Source organism: Labrus bergylta, chromosome 9, assembly GCF_963930695.1.
Source record: "Labrus bergylta chromosome 9, fLabBer1.1, whole genome shotgun sequence".
Taxonomy (NCBI): domain Eukaryota; kingdom Metazoa; phylum Chordata; class Actinopteri; order Labriformes; family Labridae; genus Labrus; species Labrus bergylta.
The window spans coordinates 14,067,465-14,086,583 of record NC_089203.1 but is presented as its reverse complement, the minus strand read 5'-3'; the positions used below and the strand labels follow the sequence as shown (position 1 = coordinate 14,086,583).

General features: G+C 39.3%; 2 protein-coding genes across 2 annotated transcripts; both read right to left on the bottom strand.

Moving 5' to 3' along the window:
* Nucleotides 1–986: 986 nt before the first annotated feature.
* tcirg1b (T cell immune regulator 1, ATPase H+ transporting V0 subunit a3b) lies at nt 987–10,843 on the bottom strand. Its single transcript, XM_020645327.3, has 21 exons — nt 10,687–10,843; nt 9,501–9,622; nt 9,002–9,080; nt 8,746–8,894; nt 8,527–8,622; nt 8,343–8,404; nt 8,137–8,263; nt 7,915–7,997; nt 7,723–7,816; nt 7,419–7,631; nt 7,184–7,334; nt 6,933–7,072; nt 6,049–6,206; nt 5,855–5,945; nt 5,623–5,741; nt 5,296–5,509; nt 4,824–4,934; nt 4,647–4,733; nt 4,426–4,546; nt 2,685–2,856; nt 987–1,866 (listed from the first exon to the last, which is right to left on the bottom strand). Exons 2-21 carry the CDS (start codon nt 9,615–9,617, stop codon nt 1,773–1,775), a joined length of 2,478 nt encoding a protein of 825 aa, XP_020500983.1. The 5' UTR covers nt 9,618–9,622; nt 10,687–10,843; the 3' UTR covers nt 987–1,772.
* Nucleotides 10,844–11,472: 629 nt separating this feature from the next.
* Nucleotides 11,473–17,577, bottom strand: prpf19 (pre-mRNA processing factor 19). The gene is made up of 16 exons (XM_020645281.3): nt 17,150–17,577; nt 16,792–16,941; nt 16,051–16,127; nt 15,527–15,668; nt 15,286–15,359; nt 15,112–15,177; nt 14,972–15,013; nt 14,772–14,846; nt 14,578–14,653; nt 14,363–14,472; nt 14,070–14,225; nt 13,868–13,937; nt 13,613–13,786; nt 13,074–13,156; nt 12,375–12,480; nt 11,473–12,250 (listed from the first exon to the last, which is right to left on the bottom strand). The coding sequence occupies exons 1-16, from the start codon at nt 17,166–17,168 to the stop codon at nt 12,153–12,155; spliced, it is 1,518 nt and encodes a 505-aa protein (XP_020500937.1). The 5' UTR covers nt 17,169–17,577; the 3' UTR covers nt 11,473–12,152.
* Between the last annotated feature and the right edge of the window lie 1,542 nt (nt 17,578–19,119).

Sequence of the window (19,119 nt, the reverse complement as noted above, 5' to 3'; positions counted from 1 at the left end):
CACAGTCCCACTGAGGAAAACCACTTTCGGAACAAGGGTGTCTTTTCCATAAGAGCATCACATCAGTGGAATTAAATACCGCAATCAAATAGAGAGTCAACATCCTATCATTCATTTAAATATAATTGGTTTATTGAGAACCAACAATGTCAAACTGATGCTGTACCTACCCATGGTAACATAAACTGTATCATGTTCTATGTTGGATATTATTTGTTCATTACCCAAACTGTATTGCATATATCTGTATATTTCTATACTACTGAACGTATGTTAATGGGTTATGTTTGATTCTATGAAGCCAAAGAACGTCTGGCAAAGGGACTGTCATAACTATCATGAAAATGATCCTCCTGGCTAACTCAGCTACATTTACATCTGTCTGAATGTTTATTAATGTACGCTGTCCCTCTTCAAATAAAATAATCTCAAATGTCTCGTTCAAAGCTGAAATGATGCAGATGAATGTGTAATCATGTGACGTCAGGTGAGCAAAAGATACAGTGCAAATAGTTTTGTTACAACTGAAGGTACTGTTAGTAATTGAATAAACACAAAAGTGGGGGCACTATTGTACACCCCATATTCATTGACCAAAAAATGTTTTGTCCATTTACTACAAAAAATGACAGTCATCAAGTAATTTAGTGGATATAACAATTATAATTTTAAACTTGCACTTTAATTTTTGTTTATACTTCAATAAATTTCAGAGGAACTTTTGATTTCTTAGTATTTTCATGAGAGTTGATTATAGTTGTATATTTGTACTTCCTTCTTATTATGCAGTTTATTTTGATAAGTCTTTATACTCAATTTAGGTAACTCTTTGAATGCTACACGTCTATCTTGTAATAGACTTTTTACGTAGTTTTACTGGTCGTACTGTCACTTTCAGTTCATGATTTGAATGCTTGTTGTACCATCATCATTGAAGAAAAACAATCTAACACATGTGACAATAAATAGCATGACTATGCAACAGGTAAAATGAATGACAAGAGAATCATGTTTAATTTTCAGCTGAGATTTGTTCAATTTTTACAGTGCAAACGGTCAGACAAAAATGGATACCGGTACATGTCTTAGTGGCATGATGACAATGTTTTGATCTGTCCGAAAGATTGGATTTATACAAGCACTCAGTTCAAGTAAGGCACATGACAAACTTTTAATCACCAATAAATATCTGTCGTGTTTGGAAGAAAAGTCAATGAAAGAAAAGTTTCTTTGGCTTATGAAGATCATTCGGATTTTTCCCTGCCATCATTAAAAATTATCTCATGGACTGGCTTGTTGGAGCACAGCTCAATGATCAAGAGCAATGTCAACGACCTTACATTCCCTTAGACTGCAGAACACATGCTTTCATTGATGTGCTTTCCCTTTTCATAATAGACTCCTTTAATATATGTTCATAAGGCAAAAAGTAAATGATTACTAACTATTGTTGGGGTAAAAATGTGATTAGAAAGCAGTACATTTCAGTAAGTGAAAACAATTAGCAAGGGGCCATAAAAGGTACATTTGTTCAGTTCATACTTTGCCGTTGTAATTCATTATTTGGAGACACATTCTCATTCTACCAATGCAAAAATAGGAATCAATACCATGATGCTTTTTGTTCAAGTGAATTAAACCATTTCATAACCCAATAGAGGACCATTGTTAAGACAGGCAGTAAATCTGATGTGTGCAATTGAGTCCAAGTAGTTAATTATATACATAGGTTAACATAACCATTTGCCAATCCCAAGTGAAAATTTTGGCGATCATATAGGAGGTGATGCATTGATCAGAGATGAGAAACAAAAAGGGCTCAGCTTGTAGCCTGTTCCACTGTAGAACTTGTTCTGAAACTCCACCCTGTAACAGAGACAGTCAACAACCATATCTTTAGTTTTCCATTAAGCACCCTGTCCACGTCATTTCAGCAGACACAAAGCAGAGTATCGTTTTTTTAAGTAGGATATTAATGATTGGCTGACATTGTTAGATTTGTATGGCACCGCTGTCATGATAAACACTCTTTTACCAAAATGTTAACCTAAAAAGTCTAAAAGCCTAAAAGTCATTAAAAAAAAGATGTGTTGAGTTGTCCAAAAATGCATGTGCATCTTTTTTTTCTAAAACCATACAATGACAACTCAGAGATGTAATTCATTCACAAGAAACATTTAAATGTTTTTGTTTTTTTTGTTGTTTTTTTCACTTTAAAGGATTTAGCTTCCACTGATGAGTAGCATTTAATGTTTTTATTTTTTATTATTTTAAAGAGGCCATATTATCCCTCTTCTCCACCTCCAAACAGTCCCCTGTGGTCTGAAACATCTGTGCTGTGCTTTGGTCAAAATATAACATGAATCAAGCACCAGAGGAGGTTTGTGACCCTGTATAAACCAGCTCTCTCAGAACGCTCTGTTTTGGTGTGTGTGTCTCTTTAAATGCAATGAGCCCCCCCTGAGTTTTGTGTGCACAATAGGGTAGTATGTGAGATGTACTTGAGTGTCTTGTAAGCTCATAATCACATAACAGACAAACTAAGCCCTCTAAGACATGGACTTGTGGAAAAGCTGCAGAAATGCAGCCAGAGTATTAAAACTTTACAAATGAAATTGTTAAGCATTAAGAATTGCCTTAAACATATTTTCCCCACATAGTCTCCTCCTCCTTCCCATTCTTACCAGTGTAGACGGAGCGCGTGCAGGAAAGCTGACAGTCCCTCCATTACCAGTAGGATGGAGACTGTCAACATAGCAAAGAAGGCAAAAACCACAAAGAGGACAACGGATCCAACATAGCCCTCCCACTTCAGAGCAATACGCATCACCATCACCCACAAAACCTCCGAGAGTTCTGTGGAGATAAATAAGTCACCGTCAGACAGCCATCAGTGCATGGAACAAAATACACCATGCAGTGTGTCGGAGAATAATTAGATCATACTATAACAGTGCTTGTTAAGACGGATAGATAGAGGTTCACAGATTTACTGTTAGATAAGATATCTAAAATGTATTTTATATTACACTTCACCTCAAGCGATCTCTGTAGGCTACATTGCTTTTTATATAATGTCGAGCAGCGCAAGCTGTCAGTTGATTTATTAAGTTGTAAATACATAATAATAATAATAATAATGCTTTCAGTAAATACATGTTAAACATTCATGCGCACAGGAATATCGCTGCAGAAAATACTGAGACAAATTAAAACAGAAAAACTAAAAACAGTTACTTTAAAAAGGACAGAAAAACTACCAGAGGATACTAAATACAACTTTTAGCCTCTGAAATATGAAATATTTAAAAATACAGAACATCAACATTAGATCATAATTATTTGGTATGTCCGGAGATTTAAATAATAAATACGCTGATGTGCCACATGCGTAATTGTGCACAGCAGACGCACATAGGCCACAGACTACATGTGACATAATAACGAATAAAGAAATCCGGGGGCTGTAAAACGGAGTCAGGACATTCTTGTATGTAAGTGTTAAATTCTTATGTTTGGTAAGAAGGCTAATCAGATGGCAAATGCACATTAGACAGCATTTGATCAAACACTTTATTTATGTGATGCAGGACGTTTCAGATTTCTCTTCTCTTTTAAAGTGTCATTAGTGGCAAGCACGGAGCCCGATTTGTGCAGCTGACGTTATCCGACACAGATGCAGGTTCGCCTGTACCACTGGGATTATTTCAGGTGAGGTCCGGCTGGCGTCCTCTGGTCCGGGTGCTGCTTCTTTGAAGACCCGCAACACTAGGCTACATTGTAATGATCATATGGTCTGACCAGGTTTTCTTTAAAACTACAAGTATAAAAACTTTATTATATCAGAGCCTAGATTATGTACGTTACATATCACGGATGTTAAATAAATATTAAAAACTCCGCTGGAGTTCGGTTATCCACACCATCGCTGTTGAGATTTCCATGCAGGCGCATTTCTTCTGAAGCTCTTTAATCCTACATTTCAGACTGCCAAACAACACAGTGTTATTCCTCTTTACTTTTATCTGTTATGGTGTCATTCATATCTCGTTTCTCTTCTTTGCCGTATTAAGTATCTCCATGCCGTAAACTCTGGGGGCGAGGACAGCTAAACCGTGAATATATAGGGGCGTGGTATTTAAATGACGATCGTTTCCAGCCGCCACACTTATCAACACCCGGTCTTGCGTACGCTGTGATCAGCAAGATACACACGTTTCATAGGTCCCACGTGGAACCTGTCGTACGATGATTTCTACACCAGATTGATATGTGAGGGCCAATGAGTGTGATTGAGTCTAGTCTTCCTGTGAGTGTACCATGTGAGCATTATGGTGTTTTTAGTATTTCACTTTGGATAATAGCTTCTGCTAAGTGAATTGTAGAATTGTAGCATTTGTGTATGTTGGCATGTGTGCTACTTACGTGCGTGAGCCAAACTAAGAGCCCAGAGTCGGAGGTAAGAGGCCGTGTTGGAGATGCAGCCCAGGCAGTACTCTATGGTGTGGATAGCCTGATGCATGTATACATCTGCAGCATCGAACTCCTACAGAATAAACAATTCAAAGACAGCAACCACAGCAGTAAATCACTGTCCCTATTTATTTATTCTTTTGTGAATTAAGGCACTACTGTTTCTCTCCTACCTCCTCTTCAGCTGCAGCCCCTTCTACCTCCCCCTGACGAGTGTTTATGGAGCCATCTTCAGCCACAAGCGGACATCTGTCTTCCTCCTGATGTTGCGGGGGGGGGGAAACGTCAGAAATATATCCAGCTTATAAAACAAAAATTGTTAAAAGGAGTTCTGTGAAAAACAGACTCACTGTCTGTCTTCGTCTGCTCTTGAATGTGATATATTCACAAGTGGGTTTCCCAAACAGTAGAACCGGGACAGAACACAAAGCCAGCAGTACCAGGGCCTTCTGCACCACAATCTACACATGAAGACAGGAGGAGTTACAGGATCAGCTTGTTATCTTTTTAGGCAACACATGCTGACTTGAGCCAGCTAATTTAAAGAAAAGCAGTGGTTTTCAAGTACTGCAAATAGCATATACTTAAACTCCTGACGCTCATTTTTCACAGCATACAACAGACTTCCAGATGATTTAATAAGGCCATAGTTCAGAAGTTCACAACATACTAAAAAACAAAATAAACCAGTGGCTTCTCACAATTTTATAAAATGTATGAAACAATACAAGTACTATGGCAAGCTGAAAAATAATGATGTCATGCAAAGTAAAGGAGAATTTAAAAAAAGGTGTACGTCTTTTTAAGGAAGATGTCGCTCACCTGTCCTGTGTAGAGTTTGGGGTTGTCAGGGTTGTCTGTGAAGAGGAACATGTCTATGAAGTGGATTAGTATACTGGGGGCAATTTTGGACTGGGCAGGAGTGTAGGCAATCCATTTGAAGACCACCATGAAGATCAGGTAGCCAAACAGACAGACCATAAAGAAGAGCTCAGGGATCAGCACAAAGAAGACACTGCTTAACTGGCCAAAGTGCCTGGAGGAGACCCAAAACATTAGAAGAGAAAGGAAAAATATAGAAAGGCAAGTCAGATTGTAATGTAAAGGAAATAATAACAGATCAACAAAGCAATAAGAACAACTTATTACCAGTAGTTGAAGAATGACAAGCAGACTCCAAAAGTCATGTGAATGACACCAACTACGACTGACATCTTCATCTTGTACGAGTTAAGGAAAGTCAGTTTGTTGTTGGACAGCCCCCAGATCTGAGACAATAAAAACATGAAATATTTTAGATACCTGCAGTGGCAAAAACAGATTAATGGGTGGGAGAAAAATGGAGGCAAGAGAGGAGTTTTAATGATATGACTAGCCATACCGGGTCAATGCCAAATGGATAAGGGCTGGAAAAAACCCCTGGCACAACGGGATCCATGGACAGGTACTGGTTCTGTGCCAGGACGGTTGAGCTAGAAATGTGGCAAAGAAATAAAACAGAAGAGGTAAGAGGGGCAAGATAAAAGTGTGTGTGGAGATTTGAGTTCTTTTTTTTATTTTTTATTATAGCCTCACTTCCAAATGTTCTTCTCAAACATGGGGCCAACGTGCCACGCTGAGCTGAAGGTGCTGAGGCCTCTGCTGAAGCACTCGTTGTATATGGCCCCAGTGTAGATCGAGAAAAGACCCATCAGCAGAATCAGATATCGTCCTCCAAACATCATCCTCCAGATCTAAACACACAAAGATTTAGTTTCTTTATTTAATATGCACGATCAAGGTATGGCAAGCCGTTTAGGAAATTAATATATTGAATGAAACTTTGAATATATTGAATGAACCTTTGAATATTTGAATTAAACTTTGAATATATTGAACAAAGTCTGAATATATGGAATTGAAGCTGATTTCAATTATCCAAATCCACCAGTTTCATTGTTGTCATCCAAAAGACACCCTGCTGAATATGCTGGTTTTGCAAAATGACATCAGCTGAAATATACCAATACTTTCTTGAACATCAAAACTTTTTTGAAAAGTTGCTGGTCGTACTCAAAATCATATGAATAATTTGGAATGTAGAAAGCTTAACCTTGAAGATCATAGTTCAATTATTGGAACACTTTTACTGCTTATGAGTAGTAATGCTCAACAAAACATTGCTGAGCGCACTTTGTGCATCCATCTTTCAGGATTTTTTTAGTCTCTTACTGAGATGGAAGCTGAAATAACACTACGGACTTCCATTCAATATATTCAAAGTTTCATTCAATATATTAATTTCCTGAACGGCTTGCCATATTCAAGGTAATCCTTCTAGTTTTTTGTTACTAACACATCTTAGGCACCAGAGGGCACCAAACCACATCCTCCACAGTGTTCCTGTAAGTGCATGAGTACATACTTACAAAAGTGAAACATGTTAACTACCAACTTAAAATATCTACCCTTTCAATTACCTCATTAGTGTTGTTCTTCAGTTTGGGGTCCCTCTCCTCGAGGACCATCCAGAGGGCAGCCAGAGTCATCAGTAAACCATGACCCACATCCCCGAACATCACCGCAAACAGGAAAGGGAACGTAATTATGGTGTACACGGCTGCAAAAAGAATGAGAGACAAAACCTTGTTTGAAAAGACAAAAGGAAAGCCTGAACGTGTTATTTTTCTTTAAGAGCTGAAAAAACTCTTTAAGTGGAGTGCCAAAGTACCTGGATTGACTTCACGGTAGCTGGCTACTCCATAAGCATCCACAATGTTTTGGAAACCGGCTGTGAAAGAGTTCAGAGGAAACAGGGTGGGTGGAGGGGTGGAGGTCGGTAGACGATTGTAGAAAGAGTCCACCCCACTGCCACTCTTCCTCTGAGGATGGAGAAGGTTGAAGTGAAAATGAGGCGGTGAACTTACTTAAGTTATTTTACATCTACATCTCGGATTCTGTCCTACCCCTCCTTCTCTTAGAGCACTTTGCAGTTCAGGCAGCTTGGAAGTGGGACACCAGGCCTCAGCGATCAGGCATTTGTCAGTGACTGAGGGGCTGCAGAGATTCAGCACCATCTGAACAGCTTTACATTTCTGCACTCGCACCTTCCACTGAGGCAGCACGGCCACCGCCCGCATCAGCAGCTGCTGCAGGAAGGTTTCAGTCTGTGACAACACCTAAGGAACAAGGAAGTGAGATTAAAGCACAGGCTATGTGTTTCATTTAGAAACTATTTTTACACTATGAAGAATTTACAGTTACACTTACTGATCTGATATCTTCAATTCTGCCTTCAAGCCCCTGGAGAATCTTCTCTCTGTCAGCAGGGTTCTCAGGGTAGATAAATGTCTGTGTGCGGAAGCTGTGACAAAGGGATACAAAAAGATATTCAACAAGTCCAATAAATGCCACAGTACGGAAATGTACGATTAAAATAAAAAAGTTAAACTGATTACCCACCAATCACAAATCTTCTTTACTTTCTGTCCAATTTGATCTCCCCAAAAGGAAATGAGGAAAACTGTCCACTGCACCATTTCCCCCTGCAAAGGAAGAAACAAACAAATGTACTGAAAACACACACAAAAAAAAAAAAATAATAATAATTTCATGTGACAAATTATCAGAGACTATGACTGTAAAAGAAATCACAATAATATCTGTCTGTCTCTCAGTTACTACCGTGTCCGGATGCTCAAGTCGATCCCCCATTTCTCTGAAATCCACAATGATATAACCACGACACGCCCGCCATAATAACCGTTCAAACGAGGGGACCTTCCAAGGATGGACCACTCCTGCCACAAAACTGAGAGCCAGTAGATAAAGAGTAGATGTGTAAAATAGAAGCAAAAAAAATACTGGAAATGCTGGGAAGTGAGCTTTACCTGAGGCGGACATCTTGGCGATTATCGAACAGGCCTTGGCTTTCCAGTACAGGTGGTGGTGCCTGAGTGAGGAAGAAGTAGGAAATTACTTTTTTTTATTTGCAGTTCTCTCTCTACAGCTCTACTGTTTAAGAATATGAGAATATTTATTCAGGAATTGTTAACAAATGTATCTTTTAATCACCTGTGAGGCTGTTAAAGAGTGTGTTTTGGTCAGAACTCCTCTGTATTGACAGAGCTGGGTCATCTGAGCTCGCAGGCTGTCTCTGTTCCTTGACACCTACGGACACACACACACATCTGTCTCCACTCTAGGGAAAACTTCTTTGTATCGCGTACTATTGAGACAACAAATGTTGTTCTTTAATTCAACACATCAATCTTGATTGGCTTAAGCTCTCACCTCTTTAAGCTCTCTTGCCAGGCGCTCGCACTCTTCTTCTATGGTGATGAGCTCACGCGGCTGAGGGGCCATGGGTGTTGGGCATGGAGGAGGGAGGGGGACCTTCAATGGTGGAGACAGGGAGCGATTGATCTCTTGCTCCAGGAAAGCTGAGGGGAGATAAGAAGGTCAGAGAGGGCAAAAAGAAAATCTAATCAAAATGAAAAATAAAGAACTAAATACAAATACAGGTAGGAAGAAATGAGTCATTGCTTACTAAAAGTTTTTTCAAGTTCCTCGCATCGTCTAACCTCCCCGACAAACTTCCTCTGAAAGGCGTTCACGCTGGGATTCAACTACAATGTGACAAGAGAGGAAGTAGGAAGAGAACAGCAGGGTTATTCATGCTCATCTGATGATTATAAGAGGGATGGAACAACGTGGTTATGGCTCACAGAGACCCAAAACAAACGTTGATGCATTTTAGCATTTTAGGAAGTAACTTACGAGGCATGTTCTGTGCAAAATAAAAGACAATCACAGTAAGGCTGGAACAAATCAACTTCAGGGCCGTTGTCAGAGACAGATGTATCATTATCTGTAGTTTATAATGTCAGCCATACACATCAAAACATTAATGCATTAAAGTGAGAGAAATAGTTGCACATAAAAAACATTATCACCACACATCAGCTGACCAACTCAAATTAGAATCAGAGTTTTTTCCACCACACGACCATGAACCAACAACTAAAGTAAACGTTTCAATTACTCACATCTCTGAACTCAACCAGGCCCGATTCTCCCAGCTCGCTGACACAATTGTAGGCCGAGCCCGACTGAAGGAAGAGCTGCACCAGGCACACCTCCTCACTGCGAAACATGGAGCCCATAGTGGCTGAAGTGAGAAGAAGAGGGGTGTTATTGAGGAGGTGATGAGGAGAGGGCAGTGGGCTGTAACACAAGCAGCAATACCAAAAATCAATAAATAATAAAGCCTCTTTATAGAGAAGCTTTTTAAAAGAAACTGAAAAAGGGGAAGCATCAAGTTCTCTTGGCTATGATGACCAGGTGGGATTTCCAGTCTTGCAAAGACATGCCGTTTCTGCCAGCATCACAAGGTTTCACTTTTTCCGCTGGGCGCAAAATCAGTCCACTTAAGAACAGCGCAATATGTAGAAATATTCAATCATCTCAGTTTTGATTTGCCAGTTTGTGTACTGCCACCCAGCTAAAAGTACTGCACTTTGACAGAATAGCTCGGCAGTCAATTCTACCTTCATGAAGGTCATATAATTCAGGGTTTATATCAGAGAGGTTTTATTTAATTTGGTGACCATTTTGAAGGCTGCAGTTTGTGATGCTGTTGATAACAACTGGGTTATATTTAATATCATGTAGTCAAAAAAAACCTAAAACAACAACAACAACAACCCCCAAAATGACCCAGACTTGAATAAACACCTTTTCCAACATAATCTGAACATTTCACTCTTCCGATGGAGGTGGTGATTGTTTTACTGGCAGCTGTATAAAACCGCACCACTATAGGTAGGTAAGTACACAAACCAACAACTGAGAGTATCTATTAAATGTGTGTTACCAATTTGAACATTAAAAAAAAAAAACAATCATTCTACAATGCACATGTCGTTTAAAGTTGGAGCAACTTCTCCATAACTATTATTTTTACCTCTTTTGAGCTCAAGCACAGAAATAGGTTCAAGTTTCGTTTTGAGTTGCACTCCATGACAATGAAGCTAAACATTGGCAAACAAAGAGTAGTTTACGTTAAAATGTCAACATCCCCCATAGAGGATTGTCTCGACTGGTTAGAGAAATGTCATTTAAAAGAACAAAAGTATCACAAGGGTTCAATTATCTGTCAATAAGACAATAGCGCTCCGTCAGTGTTAAGACAATCTGAGCACGAAACGCAATAAATGGCTTAACATTTCTCACCTGTCTGCTTCCCTGATTCCACCGGACTCCAAAATGCTTTCTCTCTGGTTCTGTAGCCGTGTCGACGGTCAGCCCGGTTACTGTTAACCGGGACAAACCAGACGTGTTTATGAGAAGTTCACCGCGGCTGAGCTCGCACTTCCCGTTTGAGTCACGTTACTGGCTCCCTCACGTGACGGTAGACGTGCGTCTCTCATTTTGGCCACGAGAGGTCCAGAGTTTCATTGACCTAGATGGCGTTTAAAACCTCAACAGTCTATTGTAAAAACATATAAAACGCTGCTTTTATAAAACGCTTAAGATTAGCTGAGCGTCATAGAATATCCTTCTTCCATGAAAACTTAATATAAATCGTGTGTGTAGTTGCTAATTTGCTTTACAGACGTTGCTAAGCGACAACATAATGAACTAATGAAAGGCATGACTCTCATTTAACTAGAACTGTGCTGTAAAAAAAACAAAACATATTGGACAACACAGCACGGATGAAAAGCAATACACAAAATACAAAAACAAAAAATGCACCGAAAACGACGTGAAATTGGCTAAAAAATATATATTTTTTCTACAAAAAGAAAAGGTGAACACTTGAGCTTTCAGTTTGTTTTTATATTATATTTTGTAATTATGTAAATTATTAGTTTCAGTAGATAAAATCTAACTTTGTATAGGTATTGACATAAGTCTCAGGGGAGAACAAAGTTTTCTTCTGCAGATGCATATACAGTCTTGTAGGGTCAAGCTGCACAGTAGGCAGTAGTAAAAGAAGGCAAGGAGACCAAACAATGGAAATAGAAAAGATATTTTATTGTAAAATGTTAGAGTTGCAAGGGGAAAATAGCAAGAAAAGTATAATATACAATTGGAAGAAAAAAACTTCAACGGAACAAATGAAAAAAGGCGGAAACAATTGTAGGGATTTGATTGGCGGATACAGTTTGCGAAGAGGAACATGAATCTCATAAATCTTTTTTTCTTTTCCACTAAGCTGTACTGTTCACTACTACACGTTTTCTTCATCTTAACCTAAAGATACTGTAATGAAGCTGATCTACATTAACAAGCAAAACAGATTGTAGTCATAGCAGGTTCTGAAAACGCTTGGAAGTTGTTTCAACTTGAGACCCCCCCCCCCCACCACACACAAAGAAAAGAAAATACTACAGTAAAGTCATATTTGGTGGCAAGTCAGACATTAAAATTAAATTGGCTTTTGTATCTCATTTCACATCATGTACATTTTAGACAAACTGCCAACAAACATTAAGTCTAATCATGCTGCTGTGGTTTTATATAGCAGACCATTTTATGGAACAAATGCACCAATGAAGCAAAGTAAGCAGGGATTTTTTTTTCCACTTCTTTTTCTATAAAATTACAGGTCAATGTTCAAGACAGCAACTGTTTATACATAGAGCAGTCTCATTCAATCACCTTCTTCCAGCCACTCTAAATTTACCCCATTTCTACAAACTATAAAATTTGAGACTACGGTCCATTCCTGCAGAGGACAGGAACTGAGCATTATCTCCAAAGGCCACTCCAGTCACCAGCCCTGTATGGTCTAAAATCAAAGAGACAAAAAAACATGGTTAAAGATGGGCTCCTTCCCAAGAGTCAACACCGTACAATACACAGACTGGATTAACAATCAAGGTAGATTTAAGAGGTATTTCCCCTCTCTTTACCTGTGAAATTGAGGACCTCAGACCACTGCTTGCAGATGTAGACGCGGATATCAGAGCCTCCTACAGCCAGATAAGTACCACTCTGGTCAAATACAAGGGACTTCACCTGAAACAGAATAACAAACATATATAACAAACGTGTAAAACTGTGCAATTGTTCCATTTATTGTCAGTGTTGCAATCCTATCTAAAGACACAATTTTAAGTGAATCAAGTAAATATGCTTTCAAAGTACAGTTCTGCTGTATAAAGATTTATCAGACTCTCGCTGTAAGCCATCAAATAAGTGATGTGAAGAATGTTTATTAGCTGACTCACTGATGTAATGCTAAATATCACTTCATTTCTAATGCATTAGAGCTTACCCAGACGGTGGCTTTCTTAAATCAGAGCGTATACAGGAAGCATTTGGGAAAGAGACTGGTTCTTTACTTGTTTATTTATGTGTAAGTTGAAGTTTTTAAGATTTACAAGTGGCACTGATTTCTCATTTCTCTCCTGACAGCAAGACTCCAGTACCCAGACATCAAACAGTCTCTCTGCTATGAAAAGCTGCATGCTCTAGTATGCTCTATCTTCATAATCAGTGTTTGTCAGAGGGCACAGTACCAACAGCAACATTGAACTCTGCACAACTAAATCATTTCCTTAAATGTCTTCACTACTCATTTTACAGGAAGAACTGGTCCATTGTTTTACCTCATAGTTGTTGTCCAGAGTGATGGTCTTGAAGTTTTTCAGTTTCCTTAGATCCCACAGTTTCACAGAGCTATCTTGGGCACCTGGAGTACAAACACAGAGATGGATTTTAAGATATTTAAATGAACATCTATATTCAGTTTAGGTCCCCCTAGTGCAAAATCAAGAGCTAATGATGAAAGTGAATTTCAAGAAATTATAGGCAAGTGTACAGGTAAGCTAAGAAAACATGAGACAGACCCTATTGATGCCCCGTAGAGGGAATTTAGTTGTTACATAAGCTCACAATAGAGACCAAAAGTAATCAAGCAACAGATCGCAAAATGTACATAAAAAACTGACAATAATTAAATACAGTAAGAAAGATAGTGATAGTAAACCATAAATAAGAAAAATTGCACAAATTGTGTAGAAAATGGATTTGATTAAGTGAATAGACTTCAGAAAGAAGTGATCTCAGTCTTTGGATAAACCCAAGTCCCTTGAAAACACACCCACGTTTTAAGAATAGCACTTAAAATACTTCAAGTATCTCTCACCTGTGGCCAGGTAGTAACCATTCTCAGAGAAAGCGATGGAGGTGACAGGACCGGAATGACCCGGGAAGTTGGCTACGTTGGTGCGCTCCTTCAGATCCCAGATCTTGATTTGAGAATCAGCCGTACCGGTGCCGAAAATTAGACCATCAGGATGGAACTGAGCACAGGTGAGAGCTGTAAGGGGGGGAAATAATTATTACCTGGAAATGAGGATTCTTCAGACTGCAAACAACACATTAACATTGAGGCACTCACCACAGCCAGCACTTTCGTCAGTAACTTTAGTGAGGACTCTACCAGTCTGGATATCGGAAAAGGCCCAGTACTGCAGAGAAGGGAACATCGGGAAAAAGTTATAGTGGTTACTCGGCAAACCAGGGATAAGATCACTTGGACTTCAGTGTAAAAAAAAAAATGGCATGAGGTTTGTCTGGATTTCATCATGCAGCTCACACACCTGATCCTCAGAGGAGCTGAGCAGGTAGTCCCCAGTAGCATGAAGGGAGAGTCCAGTGACACCTCCCTCGTGGGCACGAACCACCTGGACACAGTTGCCCCCGGTGACGGACCACACACGGATGGTGTTGTCTGGAGATGCAGAGAAGACCACGGACTAGAGAGGAGCAAGGGATTGAAAAACAGATCAGTCATAGCAGATCCTTTAAACGTTGTTTTCTGGAGAGTAAAAGCATTTATTTACTGCAGATCGATTTGACAGGTTGATGTCAAACAACAAAAAGCTATAGTTACCTGGGATGGATGGTAAATGACAGAGGTGACCTTCTTGGTGTGACCCTTAAGGGTTGCAACAATCTGCTCCTCGTTCTTGTCAAACACCACCACATTCTTGTCAGCTCCACCTGAAGACAATAAAAGAGTTCATATTAAATAATGACCCTTAAACCAGCTCATAAGCCTTTAGGAAACTGAAATATTGACCTAAGCTTTGAACAAAAATATTATACCTGTAAGAACTTTGCTGGTGTCTGAGGGACACAGATCCAGAGCCAGAATACCAGGAACACTGGCACTATGAAGACCCTGAAGGCAACAAAGAGACCATGTTGACAATCATTACACAAAAAGTACTCGTCTCTTTTAACCATGTGATTTGAACTAAACATGTAGTTTAAACCCAGAAAGACAATTCTCTACTTACAGCATGTGAAGCCACTTGGCGGTATTTGCTGAGATCTTCAGCTCTAACCAGCTCCTCTGGGACGGTTTTTCCTCTCTAGAGAAATACAGTAAACAGTTTAAGAAATGTGACACTATATTGCACAGTAAAACATTTAAAGAAAGCGCGTCAACATATTTTAGTAGAAATTTGTGATGAAGCTAGTAAAAGCAATAACATACCTTCTTTCTTTCTGTTGTGAGGATGGCAGCTTTGTCTTGGAGCTGCACACAGGAAAATGACATGTTATAACACAATTTTTATTTTTGAGAGGAATGGATAGCTTACAGCAAAATAATGATGTCTTAGAAAATGATCTTACCTTCTGGATAATCTCTGGGGTCATTCCCACCTGTTCACTAATCTCCATAGGCTCTCCACCAGCACCCTGGGATACAGAAGGCAAACACAGAAAGGTTTGGTGAGGGATTGTAAAATGTTTGAAGAGCATTTTGTCCAGGATCTATTTGACCAGAATTAAAAGTCAGTCACTCACTACTGCAGCTGGCTGAGAGGCAGCGACTGCCTGAGGGGCAACCAATCCAGCTTGGGGTTTCAGTGTGGCAAGGGCTGGAAATGAGAAAAAGACCTCGTAATAAAAAACATGATCTGACACAATGTGCTTCTGTTGTCGTGTAACATATTACGCAGAGAGTTGGTGATCATATAAAAGCAGTGTGCTTTCCAAGCGGAGTTATGTCCTGCAATGTGGGAACAACGAGCGGCTGCAAACCCACCTTCTCTTGCAGCAGTGACCTCCTTTGTGAGTCGAGCGATGACTCTGCAGGCGGCGTCATGTTGGTAGAGGGCATGTGACAGTTCCTGGCGAGTTGTCTGCAGCTGCTGCCGCAAAGTAAAACTGTGAAGCATAACAGCATCCTAGAGCAGGAAAGAGGATGAAAGCAAGATGAGGGAACTCTTCGCGTAATTGTTAAACTTGTAATTCACAAGGACCAAAAAAAAAAAATGGATCATTTCCATTAATTGACTCTCCTCATAATAAAACAATATGGAGCAACACATTTTAATTTTTTTTGAGTACTGTACATGTCAGAAGATAACAGAGCAATGGCAGGATATGTATTGCATTGTGGTCAACTTAATGAACGGTCATTCTAAATATGCTCCAGTTAAGTTTTACTGTCGACAGGGTTTAGATAGATAAAGTTAACAGTTTGTTCCAAAACCTGGGTAACTTGTAGAGTACAGTTTCTTGTGCATTAGTGGGATGTACTGTGCCTCAGTTTAAAGCTAGACTTACCCACTCATCTTGAAGTGATTTGAGAATGGCAGGAATGCTTGTTGCGGACGGTGCCTTTGGTCTAATAGGATGGGACACTAAACAAAAAGAAAAGTTGCACAAGTTCAAATGAAAGCAGTCTCTCGTGAGGATTCATCAGACAGGCGCCAAAGCAAACCTTTGTGCATCACTAAAGCTAAAATTATAATCACTACTGCACTTCACAAGAACAAGAGGTAAATATAACATTCCTGATTAATTTGTGATAACTAATTCACGTTCAAAGCAACAACAGCATCACACTTGTTCTGTCTTATCGGGCTCGAGGATAAGCTGCTTTTTAAGTTGCCACATGATAAACTGGACATTTGAGTGTTTTTAAGATCAACATAAGCAATACAACCAAGCGTTGAAGATGCTGTGAGGGAATATTTTACTATAATCTTAGTTTATGATAGTTATGAACTAATATCCAAATAATTGCTAAACAGATCATTTATTATGGCTTCTATAAGTATACATAATAGTAAGTACACATGATTAAAACTGATGCCTTTCCATATATAAAAAAAAACCTACAAATAATACTGCCATCATGAAGTTTTAAAGGTGTATCAGTATAATAAACACTCACCTATGCAGGTATTTACTGCAGGACTACATTTTGACTAACTCTTTGACTTTTAAAAAAAATATCTTACGTTTCCAAATAAATACATTTAGATTAGAGTAGCAGCCGGTCCTCTAGAGACACACACTCACCTTTGATATCTACGAGCTGCTCCTCAGATAAGGGCTGTGCGTTCATCGGGTCCGTCCCATTCTCTGCGATGTACTTCTCGATCAGCCGGCGCTCGAACACCTGGTTGGACACCGGAGAGACGCACGGGTGCTCCGGCACCTCGTTGGAAACTGAGTAAAAAAATGAAAAAAAAAGTCACGTACAAAATTAATATCCCACCTGATGCAACAAAACACAACGACACCCCCGATCTACTATCACCGAGTAGAAGGCGGCACTGCATGGCCGCTAACGTTAGCTGAGTTAGCTAGTAGCATTAGCGCGGTATCGCTAACCTACACTGGCTCCGTCACATGAATGAATTTTAACTTCACTTACTTGCACAAAACAAGGACATCTTCCCGACGCAGTCCTAACAATTGCGGCTGTAGATGGAATTAAACTCGTCTCGTACTTCTATAGTAATGATCGTTAATGTACACTTAACTTATGTTTCACTTATATTAGTAGTGGCACGCTGTCCTTTCATTGCCGCTACAAACGGAGCTTCTTCTTCGGTCTCTGCGCTGCAAAGACTCACTGGTGCTCTAGCGCCCACTACCGGCGGAAAGCACGACTGCGCTGTTCGCTTCACCAAAAAGCCCGTCGGTCACACAGTTTACCGACAAATTAGATATACCCGATTTAGGCTGCTCAATAAATAAATGCCTACGACAGTTAAAAGGTTTATTATAAATGGTTTTGTTTGAGTGAATAATGCTGCATTCCAGTGCTGCTCGGATGGTCCCTAGTTTCCGAGTTTAGGAAGTCGTTCTTCGTGTGTTCCGTGGTGTGTTCACGTGATTTCAGTTCTGAAAGCGCAAAAAAAAGCGTCGATGCCACGAAGAAGATCAGTGAAATGTAACTGTTAAAAGTTATATCTGAGCAAATAGTTGATGTGCTATACGCGAATTCATTAAAAAAAAAAGTAGTATTAAGTATAGTATAGTATTTAGTAAAAAAAGTAGTAATAAAGTATTTTAACATGAACAAAAATACATTTTGCCCCCCCCCCCCCCCGTTTGATGACGATTTTAACGTCAAGTCGGGCACCTAATTCTTTTCAGAGTTTCCGAGTTGTTCCGACTTGAGAAAGGTGTTCATGTGCATTTTAAAACTGGGAAACTCGTTTTTCCGATGTGTCCAACACTACATGAATGCACCTTAAATTCCCTGCTCCTTTGTCCTGCTTGGCGTCTTTCTCACTGGTTTAGGTTTAGACCAGGTTTAGACCAGGTTTAGACCAGGTTTAGACCAGGTTTAGACCAGGTTTAGACCAGGTTTAGACCAGGTTTAGACCAGGTTTAGACCAGGTTTAGACCAGGTTTAGACCAGGTTTAGACCAGGTTTAGACCTTAGACCCTGTGCGTCTGCATCAGCCATTCTTCTGAACAGATAGCACAGTTAGTCGTTAGAGAGACCAAGACATACATTCAGCACAGTTTAGTTCTAAAGTTTAAAAGATGACACGAGTAAAACAAGATAGTAGGCAACAGCTGATTCAATGTAGCTGACAGACAGATTTTGGACAGTCCATGTTGCCTTAGGCCAGGGGTGGGAAACTGATATGATATGTCAATTTTGACATATCAATTAATTGGAAACATGAAGAAAAACATGACAAAATCTGCAATGAAATCATGAAAAGCAGAAATATGTCCATAATAATATTTGATCACTGGTATATGTTGAGTTAAATTTGAGACATAATCGACTGTAATCGTTTTTGTATCCTACAATTTGGCCCCCCAGCAGTGAGAATTTAATGAATGTGGCCCCTCGCTGTGACCAAAGTTGCCCGTCCTTGCTTTAGGCCATTTCTGAAAACTAAGGCCTGAACATGTTTCACTTTCTTCATCTGTTTAAGTTTATTTTAATGCACTTGATGAAACTATGATTTTTATCAGTAGCCTACATCTTCATTTAATAACAAAGGGGTGAAAAACATCCAACAAGCCATTCAAGATTCAAGATTTTTATTTGTCACATGCTCATACAGATGTGCAGTGAAATGTAAGGACTGTTCCTCAAGGCCATGCAATAAACACTCAAATTACTAATACACATATATATACAATCAAATAGAATATAAAGTAAAAAAAGAAAAAAAGAATTATTTGAATGTAAAAAATATAAAATATAGAGTAATGTAAACATCATCAGCTTTCAGATGATTTGTTTAGCCTTTCAGACTGTCAAAATCAATATAGTCATATCGTATTCAACATATCACAGTTAAACGTCAATGTCGCTATCAAATCCTACAACAATCATTATTTTATGACTGATTCCTGTCATCATCATCAGCA

Coding starts and splice junctions, on each gene's coding strand:
- tcirg1b (XM_020645327.3), bottom strand. CDS start 9,617: ATGGGCTCCATGTTTCGCAGTGAGGAGGTGTGCCTGGTGCAGCTCTTC. Junction 7,632..7,722: donor GAATTGAAGATATCAGATCA/GTAAGTGTAACT, acceptor CTTGTTCCTTAG/GTGTTGTCACAGACTGAAAC. Junction 4,734..4,823: donor AGAGCAGACGAAGACAGACA/GTGAGTCTGTTT, acceptor CCGCAACATCAG/GAGGAAGACAGATGTCCGCT.
- prpf19 (XM_020645281.3), bottom strand. Junction 14,226..14,362: donor TCATTTACCATCCATCCCAG/GTAACTATAGCT, acceptor GCTCCTCTCTAG/TCCGTGGTCTTCTCTGCATC. Junction 13,787..13,867: donor TGACGAAAGTGCTGGCTGTG/GTGAGTGCCTCA, acceptor CCCCCCTTACAG/CTCTCACCTGTGCTCAGTTC.